Source organism: Rutidosis leptorrhynchoides, chromosome 8, assembly GCF_046630445.1.
Source record: "Rutidosis leptorrhynchoides isolate AG116_Rl617_1_P2 chromosome 8, CSIRO_AGI_Rlap_v1, whole genome shotgun sequence".
NCBI classification, from domain to species: domain Eukaryota; kingdom Viridiplantae; phylum Streptophyta; class Magnoliopsida; order Asterales; family Asteraceae; genus Rutidosis; species Rutidosis leptorrhynchoides.
The window spans coordinates 263,102,013-263,124,638 of record NC_092340.1 but is presented as its reverse complement, the minus strand read 5'-3'; the positions used below and the strand labels follow the sequence as shown (position 1 = coordinate 263,124,638).

Below are 22,626 nucleotides of genomic sequence, written 5' to 3'. Positions count from 1 at the left end.
CATTATCGTCTAATTGATATACTTATTACCCCCTTTTGGCCGGTTGATCCAAACTCTCATAACCATCTCATTATCAGCCGGATCATCTTGCCTGAGAAGATAATGGGGCAACTCATACTCGTTCGGTAAATGATTAGCCATCTGCAAAAATCAAGTAACATAGGTTATGTTCCAAAAATTAAGACTTAGAATCCAAAAATGCATATATTTTTCGAAAAGAATTCGAAATGAGGGCTTAAAAAATGGCATTTTCCAAAATCCTGTTATAGTCAAATATAGCCAAAATTACCACAAACGATATCTAAACGTACTATAAACTTATTCTTAAGCAAAATTCAAAGTGTACCCGTGATTACAATAAATATTGCTAAAAATAATAATTATAGCAAGTTAGTCGTAATAAGCAGTTTGAACCAAATATGATGATTTTTAAGCATACAATGGCTCTAATGACCATTTTTGATTACCTTAAATATTTTTAATCACCAAACTTGAGCTATAACATCTTAAAGTCAAAGATTAAATCCGTTTGACCGAAAAATATTCATTTTGTTCAAAATGTACAAAATAAGGAAGATCAAAGTTTAAGCCATATTTTCATAAGCAAATCAATGATATCATCATTTGAACTAGTTTTAAGGCAATCCTAAGTTTCAAAAATGTTTTAACTATAGAAAAAACCTTAATCCTAATTACGTGTAGTTTGACCAAAATGTCAAATTCAAGCAAACAAGCATACATTGTTCCAAAATCAGTTTCTAATCACTCCTAATGAATCACTAAGACTAACTAAGCTAGCAAAACATCAAAGTTCCAAGAATTTCACCAAATTCTATCCTAAAACCTCAACTAGCGAATCGAGAGCCAAAAACTATCCAAAATGCTTCAATCAAGTCTAAAAATTAACACACAACAATCACATTATCTATTTAAGCATAAAGGAATCCAAAATCGGGCAAAAACAAAGTTTTTTCTAAAAAGTAAAAAATTTGACTTTAGGAGAGAATTCGAATTTTAACCAAGAAAGAGTACCTTTCACACCAAATTGACGATGGAATCGAGTTTAGAAGGTAAGAGAGAATAAGATTTGAGCTTTGAATCGTTGATTTTGGTTAAGATTTGATGGTGGGATGGTGTTGGTGATGCGTCAGCCGAAGGGAAACAGGGAGGGAGAAGAAGAACACAAAAAAAGAAAGAAAAAGAAAGGAGAAAAGGAAAGGAAGAGAAGAAAAGAGGGAAGAAAAATGGGCCCGTGCGGCTCACGGCTTATTTCCCCTACCCGACTTGCAAATTTTTCTCTTTTTTAAAATTTTAAAATTTTAATGGGGTTAGGAAAAGATGAATAAAATTTTACTTCGGATTTTAATCCGGTTATTTTATATAACTAACTAAAATAAGAAAAGAAAAGACAAATAGACGGAGTAAACTTAAAATATTTTATTTTATTAAAAACACAAATTACACAGGTTCTACAACTAAATTCCAGAAATGACATGGAAAGAAAGACAAGTTTAAAGCTTCTTTGACTATCCAGAGTAAATCAGCGGAGTGTACTGAAAATATTTCAAAGTCACTTAACATCTTACGCTCGCGCCTCTGTAAATCTCTGATATCGTCCATAAGTTTAACCAAAGCCCTTTTTATTTTTTTAGTGTTTGAAATTCCATCCCTTGGTCCAGTATCTCTATAATTAAGTTCGAAAAGAAGTTTTGACACTGTGTCTTGAAATAAAAGATCTTCTGCGCAGTCAGGATCACCGATAGTAAATTTAAAATTTGCAGATATTTCCCGAATGATCTTCCTTTACGGGGTTGTAAATGGAAATTTTGACATAGTGAGGATTTGCACGAGTTCTGAATATATTTCCTTTCTTTTTGTGAAGAAATTCTGATGTATTCTTTTCTCGGTAATATCTAGAAAAGCTTAAATTAATCGTTTAATGAGAAATGAGGCAGGATCAAAGTAGAAGAAATCTCGATTTTCATATTTTGAAATAGGGTTAGGTTTCTTGCTTTCAATCCAAAAATCTAATTCAGAGATCATTGCCGAGACATAACGGTTTATATGAACTGGAGAAATTTCCTTATTGGTGAAGTGAGGAAGAAAACTGACGAATGATTCTAAATCGAATTTGAAATCAATTTCTGCATCCCGATACTTGACGAAAAGGTCATCCCCACATTCTTTTAATAGTTTGTGAAGAGAACGCATCTGAGAACGCAGCTCTTTTAACAGATTGATTTGAAATGTTGAAAATGGAAAGTCTGAGGAATAGAGGTGCCTAATGAATGCTCTATAGACGTCTAACCTTCTACTAGGATTTAACAGATTTCCAATAAACGGAGCTTTTGTTTTATCAGGGTGTCATATCTCTTTGGGATTAAATTCGAACAAATCTGGATAGTTGAAAATAGTTGGATATTCGTCCCGTATTTCATCTTCCATAATCAGGAGTTCGTTAAGACTGAGCCTCCCTTTTGGATCGTGAAGAGGGTCGAATCCTGGTTCATTTGAGTAAAACTTATCCAAAAGCAATGAAATCTCTAAGTCAGATGAAATTATCCGGCTTCTTGGACTGCAAGGATCAAGAATTAAGTCTTGATGAGATTCATCAGGGTTTAGATTCGTTTTAGGTTTAAAAAGAAAAACTTCGCCGGTTTCCGAAGTTGTGGGAGAGCAACTGCCTTTCGCACTTTCTTCGTAGTCGGTTAAGTTTGAACTGGAATCTACAGAAATTTATACCATAATTAATATTTTGTTTTTATAATTTTGAAAAGGGTTTACTGTAATGGCGACTTTAAATCCTATACCGACAAACTCTCTGCTTGTTAAGCATGTGTGTTTCTTATCAATTTATCTTTGAAATAAGTGGCCAGGCAGACAACGGAGAGGCATGATCCTTTTGGTTCCAATGTAATTGGAGACTGTTCGGAAAATTCAACAACCAAGTCCATGTATAATTGTCTTTCTTAGACACCACTCAAGAATTCTCAGATATCTTGACAGAACCACGATTACCTTAACAGACAGAAAATAAGTCCCCAGCAACGGCGCAAAAAACTTACCTCCCTCTTGATATGGCCAAAACGGACGGTTTTAATTGAGCGGTGTCGTTAGGTCGCAACGCGTCAGAGTTAGCTACCAAGAGGGGGGGGGGGGTAGTGGTTTTATTATTTATATTTAGCTGGGGTTCCTAGCTATAACTCACCTACTTGTCTTCCTTTTAACGAGTAAGTGGTAAATATAACTCAGGTACGTATTTTTGTATATTTGCTCAGTAATGTGGGACAAAAGTGCCTATATAGTTAACCCTAGTGACAAGAGGTGATAGATTAAGATTAACTAAATGAAATAGTAATTTGACTGTAAAAGTGAAGATAGATAGGTATGAAGAATAAGATTCTGAAGGGGAATTATTGCAAGAGTTTAACTTCCTAGGATAAACACTAAACCTCAATCAACTGGGCTATGAACCTAACTAATTTTTTACTAAGAGTTTAGGCCTTGAAGATTCTGGCTAAGACGGATATCCCTACTCCCAACGTTAACCTAAAAGGTTTAAACGACCTTATGAATTGAATCCTAGGTACATGAACAAAGTGGTATACCCATAAAGAAAAGTCTCAGCTTTTCTTAATCCTAATTGGTTTAACTGAAGCAATATCCTACCACTTAATCACTATGCTATGCCTTAACATTAACAGATGTGCAAGCTTAGATATTCTAAGGTACTGCTAATTGGGATAGAAGTCTCTCCTTTGCGATCACTTATTCAACCCCGGATCATCTTACAACATCTTAAGAACATTGCTTCTGACCGAATCATGATTTTGAGTAAGCTAGTGTTCACTGAACTCTCTGTTGCTAACTCTAATCACAACCTAAATGGGCAGCTCTTCTATGACGAATAAGTGGTTACTCGTACGTAGGTACTATATCCCTATTGTGACGTTAAGCACACATAACTACTTACCTTGTATCCTAGGGTTGATCAGGTCCTAATACTAGGTTATAGCTACGTGAATAAGCGAAAAGGGTGATCCGTAAATTAAACTTCTAAACCGTCAAGGTTTCAGCATAACAGTATGATAAGTCTCAGATAAAGTATTCAACATGTAATAAACAATTATAACAGATAGATAATCATGCAAGATGAAAGCAACTCAAGATAATAACTTTATTAAATTAAGGAAAGCGTTCACCATTTACAGACGAGATCTGGACCATTACAAGTGCTAACATCCTCTAGACCGCTCCTATTACAATCTTCGGCGTTCGCCTCCGGGTACTTAATTTCCCGCTCGGAGGTGAGAAGGCCTTGAAAGCTCTAGTGAGAGAAAGTGTATTGTAGTGAGAGAGTGAAGAGAAGTGTGTGGAAATTGGATGACAAAAAGCCCTTTAAATAGACTAGAAAATTGCCTGCAAACGGCTGGCAAGCAGTTTGGCAGGCCGTATTTGGCAAGCCGTTTGCTTGACAGGTCGTTTCTTGAGCCCGTTTGCTGGACTGTTTGGCAGGCCATTTGCATACTGGCAAGCCATTTGGCAAGCCGTATGGCAGACCATTTTTGGTGCCTGGTCAGCCTTGATTCACTGGATCGTAACTTGATTTCTCGTCTTTCACCGTTTTCGCTTTAGAATCTTCGTTTTAGCTCCGTTTCTCTTGATTCTTCTTGCATCGTCTTCGTAATTACTTTATCTACAAGTTTAATCGAAAAAGCGATTATTTTTTCGACAAAGTTATGAACTTTATGCTTTTGGGACTCAATATCGGGGGTAAAAACATGACTTTTTAGCCGATATCAGTATTCAAGTTAATCCAAAGAAAATTGCGGCTATTGAAAATATGACGGCACCAAAGATGGTCAAGGAAGTGCAGAGTTTGACGAGAAAGTTAGCCGCATTAACGCGTTTCTTGTCTAAGGCCGCTGAAAGACAATTACTGTTTTTCAAAAATTTAAAAGGCTGCTTGAAACAAAAGAGCTTTGTTTGGACAAGTGAAGCTGAAACCCCGTTTCAGGAAATGAAGAAGTTATTAAAAACTCTGCCTACGTTAACAATGCCAATTGATGGCAAAACTCTTTACCTTTATATATCGGTAGTAAATAAAGCTTTTGGCTCAGTTCTAGTTGCGGAAAGGGATAAAATACAAAAACCTGTGTATTTTGTCAGTAAAGCTCTTACAGGAAGTGAAATAAACTATGCACCGATTGAGAAATTTGTGTATGAGCTCATATTAACATTGCGAAGGTTAAGAAGATATTTCCAAGGGCATCTGGTGCAAGTGTTAACTAACGTGCCGGTCAAGCAAGTCTTAACAAAACCAGAGATATCTGGTAGACTCGCATTGTGGGCAGTGGAGTTAGGTGCTTATCAACTTTCTTACCTTCCGCGCAGTGCTGTGAAGGGCTAAGTTTTGGCGGATTATCTCGCTGAAATGACTGGGGAGTTGGAGGTGATTAATGAGCGAACAGAGTTAAAACCAGTAGTTGGCGAAACATGGGATTTATTTACTGATGGAGCTTCATGTGCAGAAGGCGCAGGTGCGGGTTTGGTTTTGGCAAGCCCAAGTGGTGAGGAACATACGTACGCGTTACGTTTTAATTTTGATGTGACCAATAATGAAGTGGAATATGAAGCCTTGCTTGCTGGATATCACTAAGTTTCGAGCATTTACAGATTCGCAATTAGTAGCAAATCAGTTTAATGGCTCTTTTGAGGCATATGATTCCTCAATGCAGAAATATTTACAGTTGTTGAAAGAATTGGCAGCGCGGTTCGATCATTTTGAACTCGCGCAAGTGCCAAGAAGCCAAAATAAGAAGGCGGATGCTTTGAGTAAGTTGGCCGCTCTAACGTTTTCACACTTTCAAAAACAAGTTTGGGTTGAGGAATTGCCAAGCAAGTCAATAGATAACGACTTAATGGTCGCGTCTGTTGTAGAAGAACAGCCAAATTGGATGGAACCAATCTTGCAATACATCCGCAGTGATATTTTGCCAAGTGATAAGCTTGAAGCTCGCTTAGTAAGAGAGCGAGCACCAATGTATATCATTCAAAATGACATTTTATATCGCAAGTCATACTGTGGTCCAATGATGCGATGTGTGGGCCCAATTGAAGCAGAAATGATAATTGATGAAGTGCATAACGGTTCTTGTGCATTGCATTCAGGCTATAAAACTATCGTGGCAAAAATTATGCGGATGAGTTACTTTTGGCCATCCTTATATCGTGATGTTGCAAAAATTGTTAAGTGCTGTAAAAGTTGCTAAAGGCATACTCCGCAGAATCGGATGCCAAGGCATGATTAATCCCTGTTAATTCGCCATGGCCATTTCACAAGTGGGCTATTGACATTGTAGGGCCATTTCCTGCAGGACCTGGCAATGTCAAATTCCTGATTGTGGCAATTGACTATTTTACAAAATGGGTTGAAGCTAAGGCGGTTCACACTTTCACTGGTGTGCAAGTGCAAAATTTTGTGTGGGAGTATATTGTTTGCAGATTTGGTATTCCGCGTGAATTAGTTAGCGATAACGGTGCTCAAATGGCAAAAGATCCTTTTAAAACATGGTGCACTAATTTAAATATAATCTAAAAATTTACATCAGTGGCACATCCACAGGCTAATGGCTTATGCGAAGTAACCAACCGTGATATTGTAAGCGGTATTAAAAAGAGGTTATGCGAAAAGCGAACTGGTTGGGTGGATGAATTACCCAATGTTTTATGGGCACATCGCACTACTTTCAAGAAGAGCACTGGGGAAACACCCTTTAGTTTGGTGTATGGCTCTGAGGCAGTAATACCCGCTGAAATTCTTGTGCCAACGCATAGAGTCGCTAACATTGAAGAAGAAGCAAACGATGATGCATTGGGCGAGAATTTGAATTTTATTGAAGAGCGAAGGTTAATGGCTGCTATCAGAGAGGCAAATAATAAACAGCAAATTGCCAAGTATTATAACAAAAGAGTGCCCGCTTTATCTTTCGATGTAGGAGAATGGGTACTGCGAAATATGATGCAAGTAGAGCAGAAAAACTTGGCTATTCAGGACCTAACTGGGAGGGTCCTTATCAAGTTGTGGCAATTAATGCAGCAGGTTCATATAAGCTTGCAGATGTGGAAGGGCGAACTTTACCTAATGCGTGGCATGCCACTTTATTAAAGCGATACTATGCGCAATTCTGCGAAAATAACATGAAAGCCAAAATGTATATGTATAAAGTGCGAAATTTATTGCAAGGCCTATACTTGATATTCTTTCTATGTGTTTTTATTTTTAATTTTTGCAAGTCTTGATCACACTTGTGAAAGTATAAAAAGTAGACCCTTGTAAGAATATGCAAAAAGTTTGTTTGAGAAATGCCAAAAGTTTATGAAATGTTTTGTATTTTGTTTCATAGTGCTGAGGTGTTGCGTGACGTTTAAATGGCGAAGTGATGAAATTGCCCACTTTCGCAGAAAATAACTATTGCGAAAGGAACTTAAAATCCTAAGTATTTGATTTTGCCAATACTTAGATGCTTCGCAATGCTAATTGATTGCCTAAGGATCGCTTCGGCGGACTTAGAAGATTCATAACGTATAAATATACATGCATACAGATTGTTTCATAAAAGTACAGACTTATTATGTGCACGATAATAAAAATTGGAAATTGCAAAGGACAAGTCCATGTTATGAATATTAATTGATGAAAGGGCTATATAAATAAAAGTACTTGCAAATATAAGAACAGCAAAATTTTTATTAATAATGATGCAGAGGCAGCTGCGCGCTGTTATACAAAGCAAAATTCTATTCCTTGGATAAGTCAAGCTTGATGATTTCATCTGCAGTGACACCCTCCTGCTCGCTTATTGCTGTTATCTTAGGGAGGGGAATTTCGACTATGCCTTCTTGAGCGACAGAAAATGCTGATTGTGCCTCTTCTAACGAACAAAGGCAATCAGCTATTGCAGTTGGTAGTGGTTCTGGCAATGGGCAGTTGATGGCAATCTGATCCATGAACTCTACCCTCTCGTGTAGTTTTAACGCAACAGTGAACGTTGAAAAATTCGCAGAAACAGGCTTGGAGTTGAGAATTTTCCTAGCCAATTCGGGGAGATGTTGGCGGAGCTTGTGAACTCAAGCTCCGCAGAAGCTTTAGAAGCTAGAGTGCTGTCCCGCTCTGCCGTTAGCTTCACCACATCCTCTGCCAGCGCTTTAATAGTGGCCTGAAAATTGTTTTCTTTCTCAGCCGCAGTAGAAACCTGTTGTTTTAAGTCATCACCGGTGGTTTTTGCTGCGGTGAGTTCGTAAGAGAGCTCAACGCAGCATTTTTCGCTGTCCGCAGCTTTGGCCTTCTCGGTGTGATACTTTGCTTTTTCAGCCTCAAGAACATTAAAGAATTGTTCTTGGCGGCAGATCATGTCATAAGCAGAATTGAAGGACATGTAGAAATTCTGCACAAAATAGTTATGCACAGCAAGCGCAGAAAGTTTTGAAAATTCGCGGCGAAGCTCGCCTGGGATTGCCATATTCATTTGTTGACGCTGATCCAGTGCTGCAAGAGAAGAGGCATAAGTGTATCCCAATAAACCGTCAATCCTCACCCCATAAAAGTCGGGTAGAGTGCGGAACATCTCTGTGATTTGGTCAAGAGTGTTTGGGCTTGCAAAAATGGGGTCACCAGTGGAACCGCCTGCAAAAATATGAAAATTATAAGATACGCATAAAAATATGAGTATTAATTATGCGATAATGTTCAGGACTTACCCGTTTGCTGATCCCCTTCATAATCCGATATAATCAGATTATCGTAAAGAGTGGTGTCGGGTTGCTTTAATTTTTTACTCTGTGAGGATGGCGGTGTCTGGTACGGTCTTTTGGTGGAGCTCGGCTTGATAAGAGGAGATTTAGAGGTCAAGTTGACGACCGGAATTGTTTGCTTTTCTTTTAACGCCGTCGATTTAGCCTCCGGGCTTGTTAATAACTTCGTGATCAAGGCTTTTGGGTTAACCTTGCTATCAACTTCGTCGATCTTCATTATTGATTGAATAGAAGTTACGAGTAAGAAAGTAGTGGCACAGGTGGAATGAATATTTGTTTAATTGCGATATGTTTCGAAGTAGCGAGTGGGAAATTCGTAATAATGGACACCGATATATATAGAGGAAGTAAGAGTGCTAATCAATTGTGTTTAAGTGTCCGTTATGCTGGTTTAAACGGTAATATTTTCGCTAACGAATACAAACGGTAACTTTGTTTGCTGTAACGGTAACAAAGGCATTGCGAAAATATTATAATGCCGATAGCGGTCATGAATAACTGCAAATTTTTAAGAGTTTATCATGATATATTTACTTCGCAAGATGTATCATAATAAACTGGGGGGACTTGATCATATACATAGCATTGTATATGTATATTTTATTTACTAAAGGTTAAAGGCAGAAGTAACGCGAAGTATAGTCGAAAGGCTTGGAATATTTGCTAAAAATAAAGATAGCGGATCAGTTTCCGCGCTAATAAAAGACTGCGGGATATTTCGCTAAGTTTTTGCGAATAGATAAACAATTCGCAGACCACGGATAATTCGAATACTATAAATAGAGAGCTTGGCCTCTCATTTATGGGTTGTTGATTCTCTGCCATTTGCCCAAGCCTTTTGTGATTTTCACTTGTGACCTTGCCCAAGGAATTTCCACATTGTGCTAAGGTGAATTATGCTAATTGACAATCAAGACTGGGTCGGGGTGGTTGATCACTTGATTGATAAAGTGAAAGACGATCATCGGGGACCAAAATAATCATCAAACATCCCATCCTCCATCCTAATCTCATTGCACTCAATCCGTAATTAAGTAACTCATTAATTATGGATTGATCAAATTACATTGTAAACTTCATGCATATCATTTGTATCTTTAAGTTTACTTTGTGGGATACTTCCTTAGGGGGTCAAGGAAGTTAAATAATTCTTGTGATAGGAAACACCATCTTACTTAGAGATTCAACTTCCTTAAAGGGATCTAGGAAGTTGATTAATTCCATTGGGAATTAATACTCGTTCATAGTAAAGACAAGTTTGATCTAAGTAAGGTTGGTGTGACCTATTGAAGAACTAGGAGAGATTGAGTTAGTAGAACATCATGTTCTCTAGTGATTCTTCTTCCTTCTTAAAGGGAACTAGGGAGTTGTTCATATTTGCATTGGAAAATTGATGCTTGTACAAGGTGAAGACGAGTGTGATCTAGAAGTAGTGTTGGTGTGGCTTATTGAAGATCATTTGGTGTAAACGGATCTCCATCGGGTTTGGAGAAATGCTTAGTGAAGCTAACTCCCGATTAGTGAATCGGGGAGTGGATTAAGGTGGATTAGTTAACATCCACCCGAACTACTATAAATCTTTGTGTTTGTGCACTTTACATTCTTTACATACTTGCATTAACAAACACAAACGCTTCCACACTTGAAACTTATGATTTGATTTTCAAATATTTCAAAAAAAGTTTTAAAAAACCATTAAGTAACTATTCACCTCCCTCTAGTTACTTACACGTTACACCATTAATGGCATCGGAGTTTAAACCACTGCCTTTAACCTTTTCTTCAGCCGCAACAACATTTTTCAAGTTTTGTTTTTGAGCAGCAATAGATAGACCAGCCATGCGCCTATGCCAAACGAAGCAGTCAGTCATTGGCCGAAGTTAACGCAAGCCTAATTATTGACGATTATAGAAATCCTCACAAACCCAGATCCACAATTAAAGTTTGGCCAACTAACATAAATCTTAGACGATATCATATGGTTGTTGGGCTCCTTCCGTTGTATGACATGTGGGAAACATGCCTTATGAAATGTCCCGTTCTTATTGATTAAAAACGTTCCATATTAATTGATTTCGTTGCGAGGTTTTGACCTCTATATGAGACGTTTTTCAAAGACTGCATTCATTTTTAAAACAAACCATAACCTTTATTTCATCAATAAAGGTTTAAAAAGCTTTACGTAGATTATCAAATAATGATAATCTAAAATATCCTGTTTACACACGACCATTACATAATGGTTTACAATACAAATATGTTACAACAAAATAAGTTTCTTGAATGCAGTTTTTACACAATATCATACAAGCATGGACTCCAAATCTCGTCCTTATTTAAGTATGCGACAGCGGAAGCTCTTAATAATCAACTGAGAATAAACATGCTTAAAACATCAACAAAAATGTTGGTGAGTTATAGGTTTAACCTATATATATCAAATCATAATAATAGACCACAAGATTTCATATTTCAATACACATCCCATACATAGAGATAAAAATCATTCATATGGTGAACACCTGGTAACCGACATTAACAAGATGCATATATAAGAATATCCCCATCATTCCGGGACACCCTTCGAATATGATATAAATTTCAAAGTACTAAAGCATCCGGTACTTTGGATGGGGTTTGTTAGGCCCAATAGATCTATCTTTAGGATTCGCGTCAATTAGGGTGTCTGTTCCCTAATTCTTAGATTACCAGACTTAATAAAAAGGGGCATATTCGATTTCGATAATTCAACCATAGAATGTAGTTTCACGTACTTGTGTCTATTTTGTAAATCATTTATAAAACCTGCATGTATTCTCATCCCAAAAATATTAGATTTTAAAAGTGGGACTATAACTCACTTTCACAGATTTTTACTTCGTCGGGAAGTAAGACTTGGCAACTGGTTGATTCACGAACCTATAACAATATATACATATATATCAAAGTATGTTCAAAATATATTTACAACACTTTTAATATATTTTGATGGTTTAAGTTTATTAAGTCAGCTGTCCTCGTTAGTAACCTACAACTAGTTGTCCACAGTTAGATGTACAGAAATAAATCGATAAATATTATCTTGAATCAATCCACGACCCAGTGTATACGTATCTCAGTATTGATCACAACTCAAACTATATATATTTTGGAATCAACCTCAACCCTGTATAGCTAACTCCAACATTCACATATAGAGTGTCTATGGTTGTTCCGAAATATATATAGATGTGTCGACATGATAGGTCAAAACATTGTATACGTGTCTATGGTATCTCAAGATTACATAATATACAATACAAGTTGATTAAGTTATGGTTGGAATAGATTTGTTACCAATTTTCACGTAGCTAAAATGAGAAAAATTATCCAATCTTGTTTTACCCATAACTTCTTCATTTTAAATCCGTTTTGAGTGAATCAAATTGCTATGGTTTCATATTGAACTCTATTTTATGAATCTAAACAGAAAAGTATAGGTTTATAGTCAGAAAAATAAGTTACAAGTCATTTTTGTAAAGGTAGTCATTTCAGTCGAAAGAACGACGTCTAGATGACCATTTTAGAAAACATACTTCCACTTTGAGTTTAACCATAATTTTTGGATATAGTTTCATGTTCATAATAAAAATCATTTTCTCAGAATAACAACTTTTAAATCAAAGTTTATCATAGTTTTTAATTAACTAACCCAAAACAGCCCGCGGTGTTACTACGACGGCGTAAATCCGGTTTTACGGTGTTTTTCGTGTTTCCAGGTTTTAAATCATTAAGTTAGCATATCATATAGATATAGAACATGTGTTTAGTTGATTTTAAAAGTCAAGTTAGAAGGATTAACTTTTGTTTGCTAACAAGTTTAGAATTAACTAAACTATGTTCTAGTGATTACAAGTTTAAACCTTCGAATAAGATAGCTTTATATGTATGAATCGAATGATGTTATGAACATCATTACTACCTTAAGTTTCTTAGATAAACCTCCTGGAAAAGAGAAAAATGGATCTAGCTTCAACGGATCCTTGGATGGCTCGAAGTTCTTGAAGCAGAATCATGACACGAAAACAAGTTCAAGTAAGATCATCACTTGAAATAAGATTGTTATAGTTATAGAAATTGAACCAAAGTTTGAATATGATTATTACCTTGTATTAGAATGATAACCTACTGTAATAAACAAAGATTTCTTGAGGTTGGATGATCACCTTACAAGATTGGAAGTGAGCTAGCAAACTTGAAAGTATTCTTGATTTTATGTAACTAGAACTTGTAGAATATATGAAGAACACTTAGAACTTGAAGATAGAACTTGAGAGAGATCAATTATATGAAGAAAATTGAAGAATGAAAGTGTTTGTAGGTATTTTTGGTCGTTGGTGTATGGATTAGATATAAAGGATATGTAATTTTGTTTTCATGTAAATAAGTCATGAATGATTACTCATATTTTTGTAATTTTATGAGATATTTCATGCTAGTTGCCAAATGATGGTTCCCACATGTGTTAGGTGACTCACATGGGCTGCTAAGAGCTGATCATTGGAGTGTATATACCAATGGTACATACATCTAAAAGCTGTGTATTGTACGAGTACGAATACGGGTGCATACGAGTAGAATTGTTGATGAAACTGAACGAGGATGTAATTGTAAGCATTTTTGTTAAGTAGAAGTATTTTGATAAGTGTATTGAAGTCTTACAAAAGTGTATAAATACATATTAAAACACTACATGTATATACATTTTAACTGAGTCGTTAAGTCATCGTTAGTCGTTACATGTAAGTGTTGTTTTGAAACCTTTAGGTTAACGATCTTGTTAAATGTTGTTAACCCAATGTTTATAATATCAAATGAGATTTTAAATTATTATATTATCATGATATTATCATGTATGAACATCTCTTAATATGATATATATACATTAAATGTCTTTACAACGATAATCGTTACATATACGTCTCGTTTAAAAATCATTAAGTTAGTAGTCTTGTTTTTACATGTATAGTTCATTGTTAATATACTTAATGATATGTTTACTTATTATAGTATCATGTTAACTATATATATATATCCATATATATGTCATCATATAGTTTTTACAAGTTTTAACGTTCGTGAATCACCGGTCAACTTGGGTGGTCAATTGTCTATATGAAACATATTTCAATTAATCAACTCTTAACAAGTTTGATTGCTTAAAATATTGGAAACACTTAATCATGTAAATAACAATTTCATTTAATATATATATATAAACATGGAAAAGTTCGGGTCATTACAGTACCTACCCGTTAAATAAATTTCGTCCCGAAATTTTAAGCAGTTGGAGGTGTTGACGTATCTTCTGGAAATAAATGCGGGTATTTCTTCTTCATCTGATCTTCTCGTTCCCAGGTGAACTCGGGTCCTCTACGAGCATTCCATCGAACCTTAACAATTGGTATCTTGTTTTGCTTAAGTCTTTTAACCTCACGATCCATTATTTCGACGGGTTCTTCGATAAATTGAAGTTTTTTGTTGATTTGGATTTCATCTAACGGAATAGTGAGATCTTCTTTAGCAAAACATTTCTTCAAATTCGAGACGTGGAAAGTGTTATGTACAGCCGCGAGTTTTTGAGGTAACTCAAGTCGGTAAGCTACTGGTCCGACACGATCAATAATCTTGAATGGTCCAATATACCTTGGATTTAATTTCCCTCGTTTACCAAATCGAACAACGCCTTTCCAAGGTGCAACTTTAAGCATGACCATCTCTCCAATTTCAAATTCTATATCTTTTCTTTTAATGTCAGCGTAGCTCTTTTGTCGACTTTGGGCGGTTTTCAACCGTTGTTGAATTTGGATGATCTTCTCGGTAGTTTCTTGTATTATCTCCGAACCCGTAATCTGTCTATCCCCCACTTCACTCCAACAAATTGGAGACCTGCACTTTCTACCATAAAGTGCTTCAAACGGCGCCATCTCAATGCTTGAATGGTAGCTGTTGTTGTAGGAAAATTCTGTTAATGGTAGATGTCGATCCCAACTGTTTCCGAAATCAATAACACATGCTCGTAGCATGTCTTCAAGCATTTGTATCGTCCTTTCGCTCTGCCCATCAGTTTGTGGATGATAGGCAGTACTCATGTCTAGACGAGTTCCTAATGCTTGCTGTAATGTCTGCCAGAATCTTGAAATAAATCTGCCATCCCTATCAGAGATAATAGAGATTGGTATTCCATGTCTGGAGACGACTTCCTTCAAATACAGTCGTGCTAACTTCTCCATCTTGTCATCTTCTCTTATTGGCAGGAAGTGTGCTGATTTGGTGAGACGATCAACTATTACCCAAATAGTATCAAAACCACTTGCAGTCCTTGGCAATTTAGTGATGAAATCTATGGTAATGTTTTCCCATTTCCATTCCGGGATTTCGGGTTGTTGAAGTAGACCTGATGGTTTCTGATGCTCAGCTTTGACCTTAGAACACGTCAAACATTCTCCTACGTATTTAGCAACATCGGCTTTCATACCCGGCCACCAAAAATGTTTCTTGAGATCCTTGTACATCTTCCCCGTTCCAGGATGTATTGAGTATCTGGTTTTATGAGCTTCTCTAAGTACCATTTCTCTCATATCTCCAAATTTTGGTACCCAAATCCTTTCAGCCCTATACCGGGTTCCGTCTTCCCGAATATTAAGATGCTTCTCCGATCCTTTAGGTATTTCATCCTTTAAATTTCCCTCTTTTAAAACTCCTTGTTGCGCCTCCTTTATTTGAGTAGTAAGGTTATTATGAATCATTATATTCATAGATTTTACTCGAATGGGTTCTCTATCCTTCCTGCTCAAGGCATCGGCTACCACATTTGCCTTCCCCGGGTGATAACGAATCTCAAAGCCGTAATCATTCAATAATTCAATCCACCTACGCTGCCTCATATTCAGTTGTTTCTGATTAAATATGTGTTGAAGACTTTTGTGGTCGGTATATATAATACTTTTGACCCCATATAAGTAGTGCCTCAAAGTCTTTAATGCAAAAACAACCGCGCCTAATTCCAAATCATGCGTCATATAATTTTGTTCGTGAATCTTCAATTGTCTAGACGCATAAGCAATCACCTTCGTTCGTTGCATTAATACACAACCGAGACCTTGCTTTGATGCGTCACAATAAATCACAAAATCATCATTCCCTTCAGGCAATGACAATATAGGTGCCGTAGTTAGCTTTTTCTTCAATAACTGAAACGCTTTCTCGTGTTCATCATTCCATTCAAATTTCTTCCCTTTATGCGTTAATGCAGTCAAGGGTTTTGCTATTCTGGAAAAGTCTTGGATGAACCTTCTGTAGTAACCAGCTAGTCCTAAAAACTGGCGTATGTGTTTCGGAGTTTTCGGGGTTTCCCACTTTTCAACAGTTTCTATCTTTGCCGGATCCACCTTAATACCTTCTTTGTTCACTATGTGACCGAGGAATTGAAATTCTTCCAACCAAAATGCACACTTTGAAAACTTAGCGTACAATTCTTCCTTCCTCAATACTTCTAACACCTTTCTCAAATGTTCACCGTGTTCTTGGTCATTCTTTGAGTAAATAAGTATGTCATCAATGAAAACAATGACAAACTTGTCAAGGTATGGTCCACACACTCGGTTCATAAGGTCCATGAACACAGCTGGTGCATTAGTTAAACCAAACGGCATGACCATAAACTCGTAATGACCGTAACGTGTTCTAAAAGCAGTCTTTGGAATATCATCTTCTTTCACCCGCATTTGATGATGCCCGGAATGTAAGTCAATCTTTGAATAAACAGACGAGCCTTGTAGTTGATCAAATAAGTCGTCGATTCTCGGTAGTGGGTAGCGGTTCTTGATGGTAAGTTTGTTCAACTCTCGGTAGTCGATACACAACCTGAATGTACCATCTTTCTTCTTGACAAACAAAACAGGAGCTCCCCACGGTGATGTGCTTGGTCGAATGAAACCACGCTCTAAAAGTTCTTGTAATTGGCTTTGCAGTTGTTTCATCTCGCTGGGTGCGAGTCTGTAGGGAGCACGAGCTATTGGTGCAGCTCCTGGTACAAGATCTATTTGAAATTCAACGGATCGATGTGGGGGTAATCCCAGTAATTCTTTCGGAAATACATCGGGAAATTCTTTTGCAATGGGAACATCATTGATGCTCTTTTCTTCAGTTTGTACTTTCTCGACGTGTGCTAGAACAACATAGCAACCTTTTCTTATTAGTTTTTGTGCCTTCAAATTACTAATAAGATGTAGCTTCGTGTTGCCCTTTTCTCCGTACACCATTAAGGGTTTTCCTTTTTCTCGTATAATGCGAATTGCATTTTCGTAACAAACGATCTCTGCTTTCACTTCTTTCAACTAGTCCATACCGATTATCACATCAAAACTCCCTAACTCTACTGGTATCAAATCAATCTTAAATGTTTCGCTAACCAGTTTAATTTCTCGATTCCGACATATATTATCTGCTGAAATTAATTTACCATTTTCTAATTCGAGTAAAAATTTACTATCCAAAGGCGTCAATGGACAACTTAATTTAGCACAAAAATCTCTACTCATATAGCTTCTATCTGCACCCGAATCAAATAAAATGTAAGCAGATTTATTGTCAATAAGAAACGTACCCGTAACAAGCTCCGGGTCTTCCTGTGCCTCTGCCGCATTAATATTGAAAACTCTTCCGCGGCCTTGTCCATTCGTGTTCTCCTGGTTCGGGCAATTTCTAATAATGTGGCCTGGTTTTCCACATTTATAACAAACTACATTGGCATAACTTGCTCCGACACTACTTGCTCCGCCATTACTCGTTCCGACACCATTTGTTCCTTTCGTTCTATTAACCCCTGGTCCGTAGACCTCACACTTCGCCGCGCTATGACCATTTCTTTTACACTTGTTGCAAAATTTAGTGCAGAACCCCGAGTGATACTTTTCACACCTTTGGCATAGCTGCTTCTGATTGTTGTTGTTGTTGCGGTTATTATTATTGTTGGGATGATTGTTGTAGTTGCTGTTGTTGTTGTTGTTGTTGTTGTTGTTGTTGGGCCATTTGTTGTAGTTGCGATTGATGTTGCGATTATTGGGATAATTGTTGCGATTATTGTTGTAATTGCTGTTGTTGTTGTATTGGTGATTCTTATCACCGTTTTCCTCCTACTTTCTTTTGACTTGCTTCACATTGGCCTCTTCAGCAGTCTGTTCTTTAATTCTTTCTTCAATCTGGTTCACTAGTTTGTGAGCCATTCTACATGCTTGTTGTATGGAGGCGGGCTCGTGTGAACTTATATCTTCTTGGATTCTTTCCGGTAATCCTTTCACAAACGCGTCGATCTTCTCTTCCTCATCTTCGAATGCTCCCGGACACAATAGGCACAATTCTGTGAATCGTCTTTCGTACGTGGTAATATCAAATCTTTGGGTTCGTAACCCTCTAAGTTCTGTCTTGAGCTTATTGACCTCGGTTCTGGGACGGTACTTCTCGTTCATCAAGTGCTTGAATGCTGACCACGGTAGTGCGTACGCATCGTCTTGTCCCATTTGCTCTAGATAGGTATTCCACCATGCGTTAGCAGAACCTGTGAAGGTATGCGTAGCGTACTTCACTTTGTCCTCTTCAGTACACTTACTTATGGCAAACACCGATTCGACCTTCTCGGTCCACCGTTTCAATCCGATCGGTCCTTCGGTTCCATCAAATTCCAAAGGTTTGCAGGCAGTGAATTCTTTGTAGGTGCATCCTACACGATTTCCTGTACTGCTAGATCCAAGGTTATTGTTGGTATGTAGCGCAGCCTGTACTGCGGCTATGTTTGAAGCTAGAAAAGTACGGAATTCCTCTTCATTCATATTCACGGTGTGTCGAGTAGTCGGTGCCATTTCCTTCAAAATAGTCAAATGGAACAAGTTAATCATACAGAATATTAAGAGTAGTTAATAGTATTTCGTAGCATAATATGAACTCATTTATAAAAGCTTTTTCTTCATATTAGCGTTTTATAAGTTTAAATTTGGGTAGTACCTACCCGTTAAGTTCATACTTAGTAGCTAATATACAATTCAACTACTACAATTCTATATGAAAAACTGATTATAATAATATTTCGCGTTCAAACTTTTACACAATATTTTACAAACTTACAATACCGCTTATTTTACATATAGCATGAAATATAGCACACAATAAATTTGATACAAGATGGTTGTGAAGATAATTCTAGCTAGTACACAAGTCGTTCAGCAAAGGCAATAAAGACACGTAATTCATACGTCCAGAAACAAGTCATGCATTCTGGTTTTACTAGGACTACTTCCCATCCTTGGTCTTGTGGAACATAACCGTTATGGCCGTTGATAAGACAGCGTGTTGTAATGTCGTCAAAGGGACGAGGGTTACGTAATGTCCAACAGTCCCGTAACAATCTAAAAACCTCATTTCTTACCCCAATTACCGACTCCGTCACTTGTGGGAATGTTTTGTTTAATAGTTGTAGCCCGATGTTCTTGTTCTCACTTTGGTGAGAAGCGAATATTACTAATCCGTAAGCATAACATGCTTCTTTATGTTGCATGTTAGCCGCTTTTTCTAAATCACGAAGTCCAATATTCGGATATATTAAGTCAAAATAATTTCTTAACCCATTGCGTAAAATAGCATTTGGGTTCCCCGCAATATATGCGTCAAAGTAAACACATCGTAACTTATGGATTTCCCAATGTGATATCCCCCATCTTTCGAACGAAAGCCTTTTATAAACCAAGGCATTCTTGGAACGTTCTTCGAATGTCTTACAAACTGATCTCGCCTTAAATAGTTGTGCCGAAGAATTCTGACCGACTCTAGACAAGATTTCATCAATCATGTCTCCGGGTAGGTCTCTTAAAATATTGGGTTGTCTATCCATTTTGTGTTTTTATACTGTAAAATTGACAAGAGTTAGATTCATAAAAAAAAATACTTATTAATACAAGCAATTTTTAAATATATCATAAAGCATAAGCACACTATATTACATATATTACACCACACGAATACAACTATCTTATTCCGACTCGTTTGTTTCTTCTTCTTCGGTTTTGATTCGTTTTGCCAAGTTTCTAGGGATATATGATGTTCCCCTAATACGAGCCGTCGTTTTCCACATTGGTTTAGAAAAACCTGGTGGTTTAGAGGTTCCCGGGTCATTGTTACAACTTAAGGACTTCGGGGGTTGACGATACATATAAAGTTCATCGGGGTTGAAATTAGATTTCTCTATTTTTATGCCCTTTCCCTTATTGTTCTCTTTTGCCTTTTTAAATTCAGTTGGGGTAATTTCTATAACATCATCGGAATCCTCGTCGGGATCCGATTCATCGGAGAATTGGTAATCCTCCCAATATTTTGCTTCCTTGGCGGAAACACCGTTGACCATAATTAACTTTGGTCGGTTGGTTGAGGATTTTCTTCTACTTAACCCTTTTATTATTTCCTCCACTGGTTCTTCTTCCGGTTCCGATTCTTCTTCCGGTTCCGATTCTTCTTCCGGTTCCGACTCTTCTTCCGGTTCCTCTTCGGGAACTTGTGAATCAGTCCACGAATCATTCCAATTTACATTCGACTCTTCATTATTATTAGGTGAGTCAATGGGACTTGTTCTAGAGGTAGAAATCTATCACATAATATCAAACACGTTAAGAGATTAATATATCACATAATATTCACATGTTAAAAATATATAGTTTCCAACAAAATTTGTTAAGCAATCATTTTTCAAGTAAACACGGTCGAAGTCCAGACTCACTAATGCATCCTAACAAACTCGATAAGACACACTAATGCAAAATTCTGGTTCTCTAAGACCAACGCTCGGATACCAACTGAAATGTCCCGTTCTTATTGATTAAAAACGTTCCATATTAATTGATTTCGTTGCGAGGTTTTGACCTCTATATGAGACGTTTTTCAAAGACTGCATTCATTTTAAAACAAACCATAACCTTTATTTCATCAATAAAGGTTTAAAAAGCTTTACGTAGATTATCAAATAATGATAATCTAAAATATCCTGTTTACACACGACCATTACATAATGGTTTAAAATACAAATATGTTACAACAAAATAAGTTTCTTGAATGCAGTTTTTACACAATATCATACAAGCATGGACTCCAAATCTCGTCCTTATTTAAGTATGCGACAGCGGAAGCTCTTAATAATCAACTGAGAATAAACATGCTTAAAACGTCAACAAAAATGTTGGTGAGTTATAGGTTTAACCTATATATATCAAATCATAATAATAGACCACAAGATTTCATATTTCAATACACATCCCATACATAGAGATAAAAATCATTCATATGGTGAACACCTGGTAACCGACATTAACAAGATGCATATATAAGAATATCCCCATCATTCTGGGACACCCTTCGGATATGATATAAATTTCGAAGTACTAAAGCATCCGGTACTTTGGATGGGGTTTGTTAGGCCCAATAGATCTATCTTTAGGATTCGCGTCAATTAGGGTGTCTGTTCCCTAATTCTTAGATTACCAGACTTAATAAAAAGGGGCATATTCGATTTCGATAATTCAACCATAGAATGTAGTTTCACGTACTTGTGTCTATTTTGTAAATCATTTATAAAACCTGCATGTATTCTCATCTCAAAAATATTAGATTTTAAAAGTGGGACTATAACTCACTTTCACAGATTTTTACTTCGTCAGGAAGTAAGACTTGGCCACTGGTTGATTCACGAACCTATAACAATATATACATATATATCAAAGTATGTTCAAAATATATTTACAACACTTTTAATATATTTTGATGGTTTAAGTTTATTAAGTCAGCTGTCCTCGTTAGTAACCTACAACTAGTTGTCCACAGTTAGATGTACAGAAATAAATCGATAAATATTATCTTGAATCAATCCACGACCCAGTGTATACGTATCTCAGTATTGATCACAACTCAAACTATATATATTTTGGAATCAACCTCAACCCTGTATAGCTAACTCCAACATTCACATATAGAGTGTCTATGGTTGTTCCGAAATATATATAGATGTGTCGACATGATAGGCTGAAACATTGTATACGTATCTATGGTATCTCAAGATTACATAATATACAATACAAGTTGATTAAGTTATGGTTGGAATAGATTTGTTACCAATTTTCACGTAGCTAAAATGAGAAAAATTATCCAATCTTGTTTTATCCATAACTTCTTCATTTTAAATCCGTTTTGAGTGAATCAAATTGCTATGGTTTCATATTGAACTCTATTTTATGAATCTAAACAGAAAAAGTATAGGTTTATAGTCGGAACAATAAGTTACAAGTCGTTTTTGTAAAGGTAGTCATTTCAGTCGAAAGAACGACGTCTAGATGACCATTTTAGAAAACATACTTCCACTTTGAGTTTAACCATAATTTTTGGATATAGTTTCATGTTCATAATAAAAATCATTTTCTCAGAATAAAAACTTTTAAATCAAAGTTTATCATAGTTTTTAATTAACTAACCCAAAACAGCCCGCGGTGTTACTACGACGGCGTAAATCCGGTTTTACGGTGTTTTTCGTGTTTCCAGGTTTTAAATCATTAAGTTAGCATATCATATAGATATAGAACATGTGTTTAGTTGATTTTAAAAGTCAAGTTAGAAGGATTAACTTTTGTTTGCGAACAAGTTTAGAATTAACTAAACTATGTTCTAGTGATTACAAGTTTAAACCTTCGAATAAGATAGCTTTATATGTATGAATCGAATGATGTTATGAACATCATTACT

At 36.5% G+C, this 22,626-nt stretch overlaps 1 protein-coding gene across 1 annotated transcript; it reads left to right on the top strand.

The window, feature by feature from the left end:
- Positions 1-5,434: 5,434 nt before the first annotated feature.
- LOC139864177 (uncharacterized) lies at positions 5,435-7,431 on the top strand. The gene is made up of 7 exons (XM_071852763.1): positions 5,435-5,570; positions 5,677-6,258; positions 6,363-6,509; positions 6,612-6,668; positions 6,804-6,957; positions 6,999-7,214; positions 7,407-7,431. The coding sequence occupies exons 1-7, from the start codon at positions 5,435-5,437 to the stop codon at positions 7,429-7,431; spliced, it is 1,317 nt and encodes a 438-aa protein (XP_071708864.1).
- Positions 7,432-22,626: the final 15,195 nt, after the last annotated feature.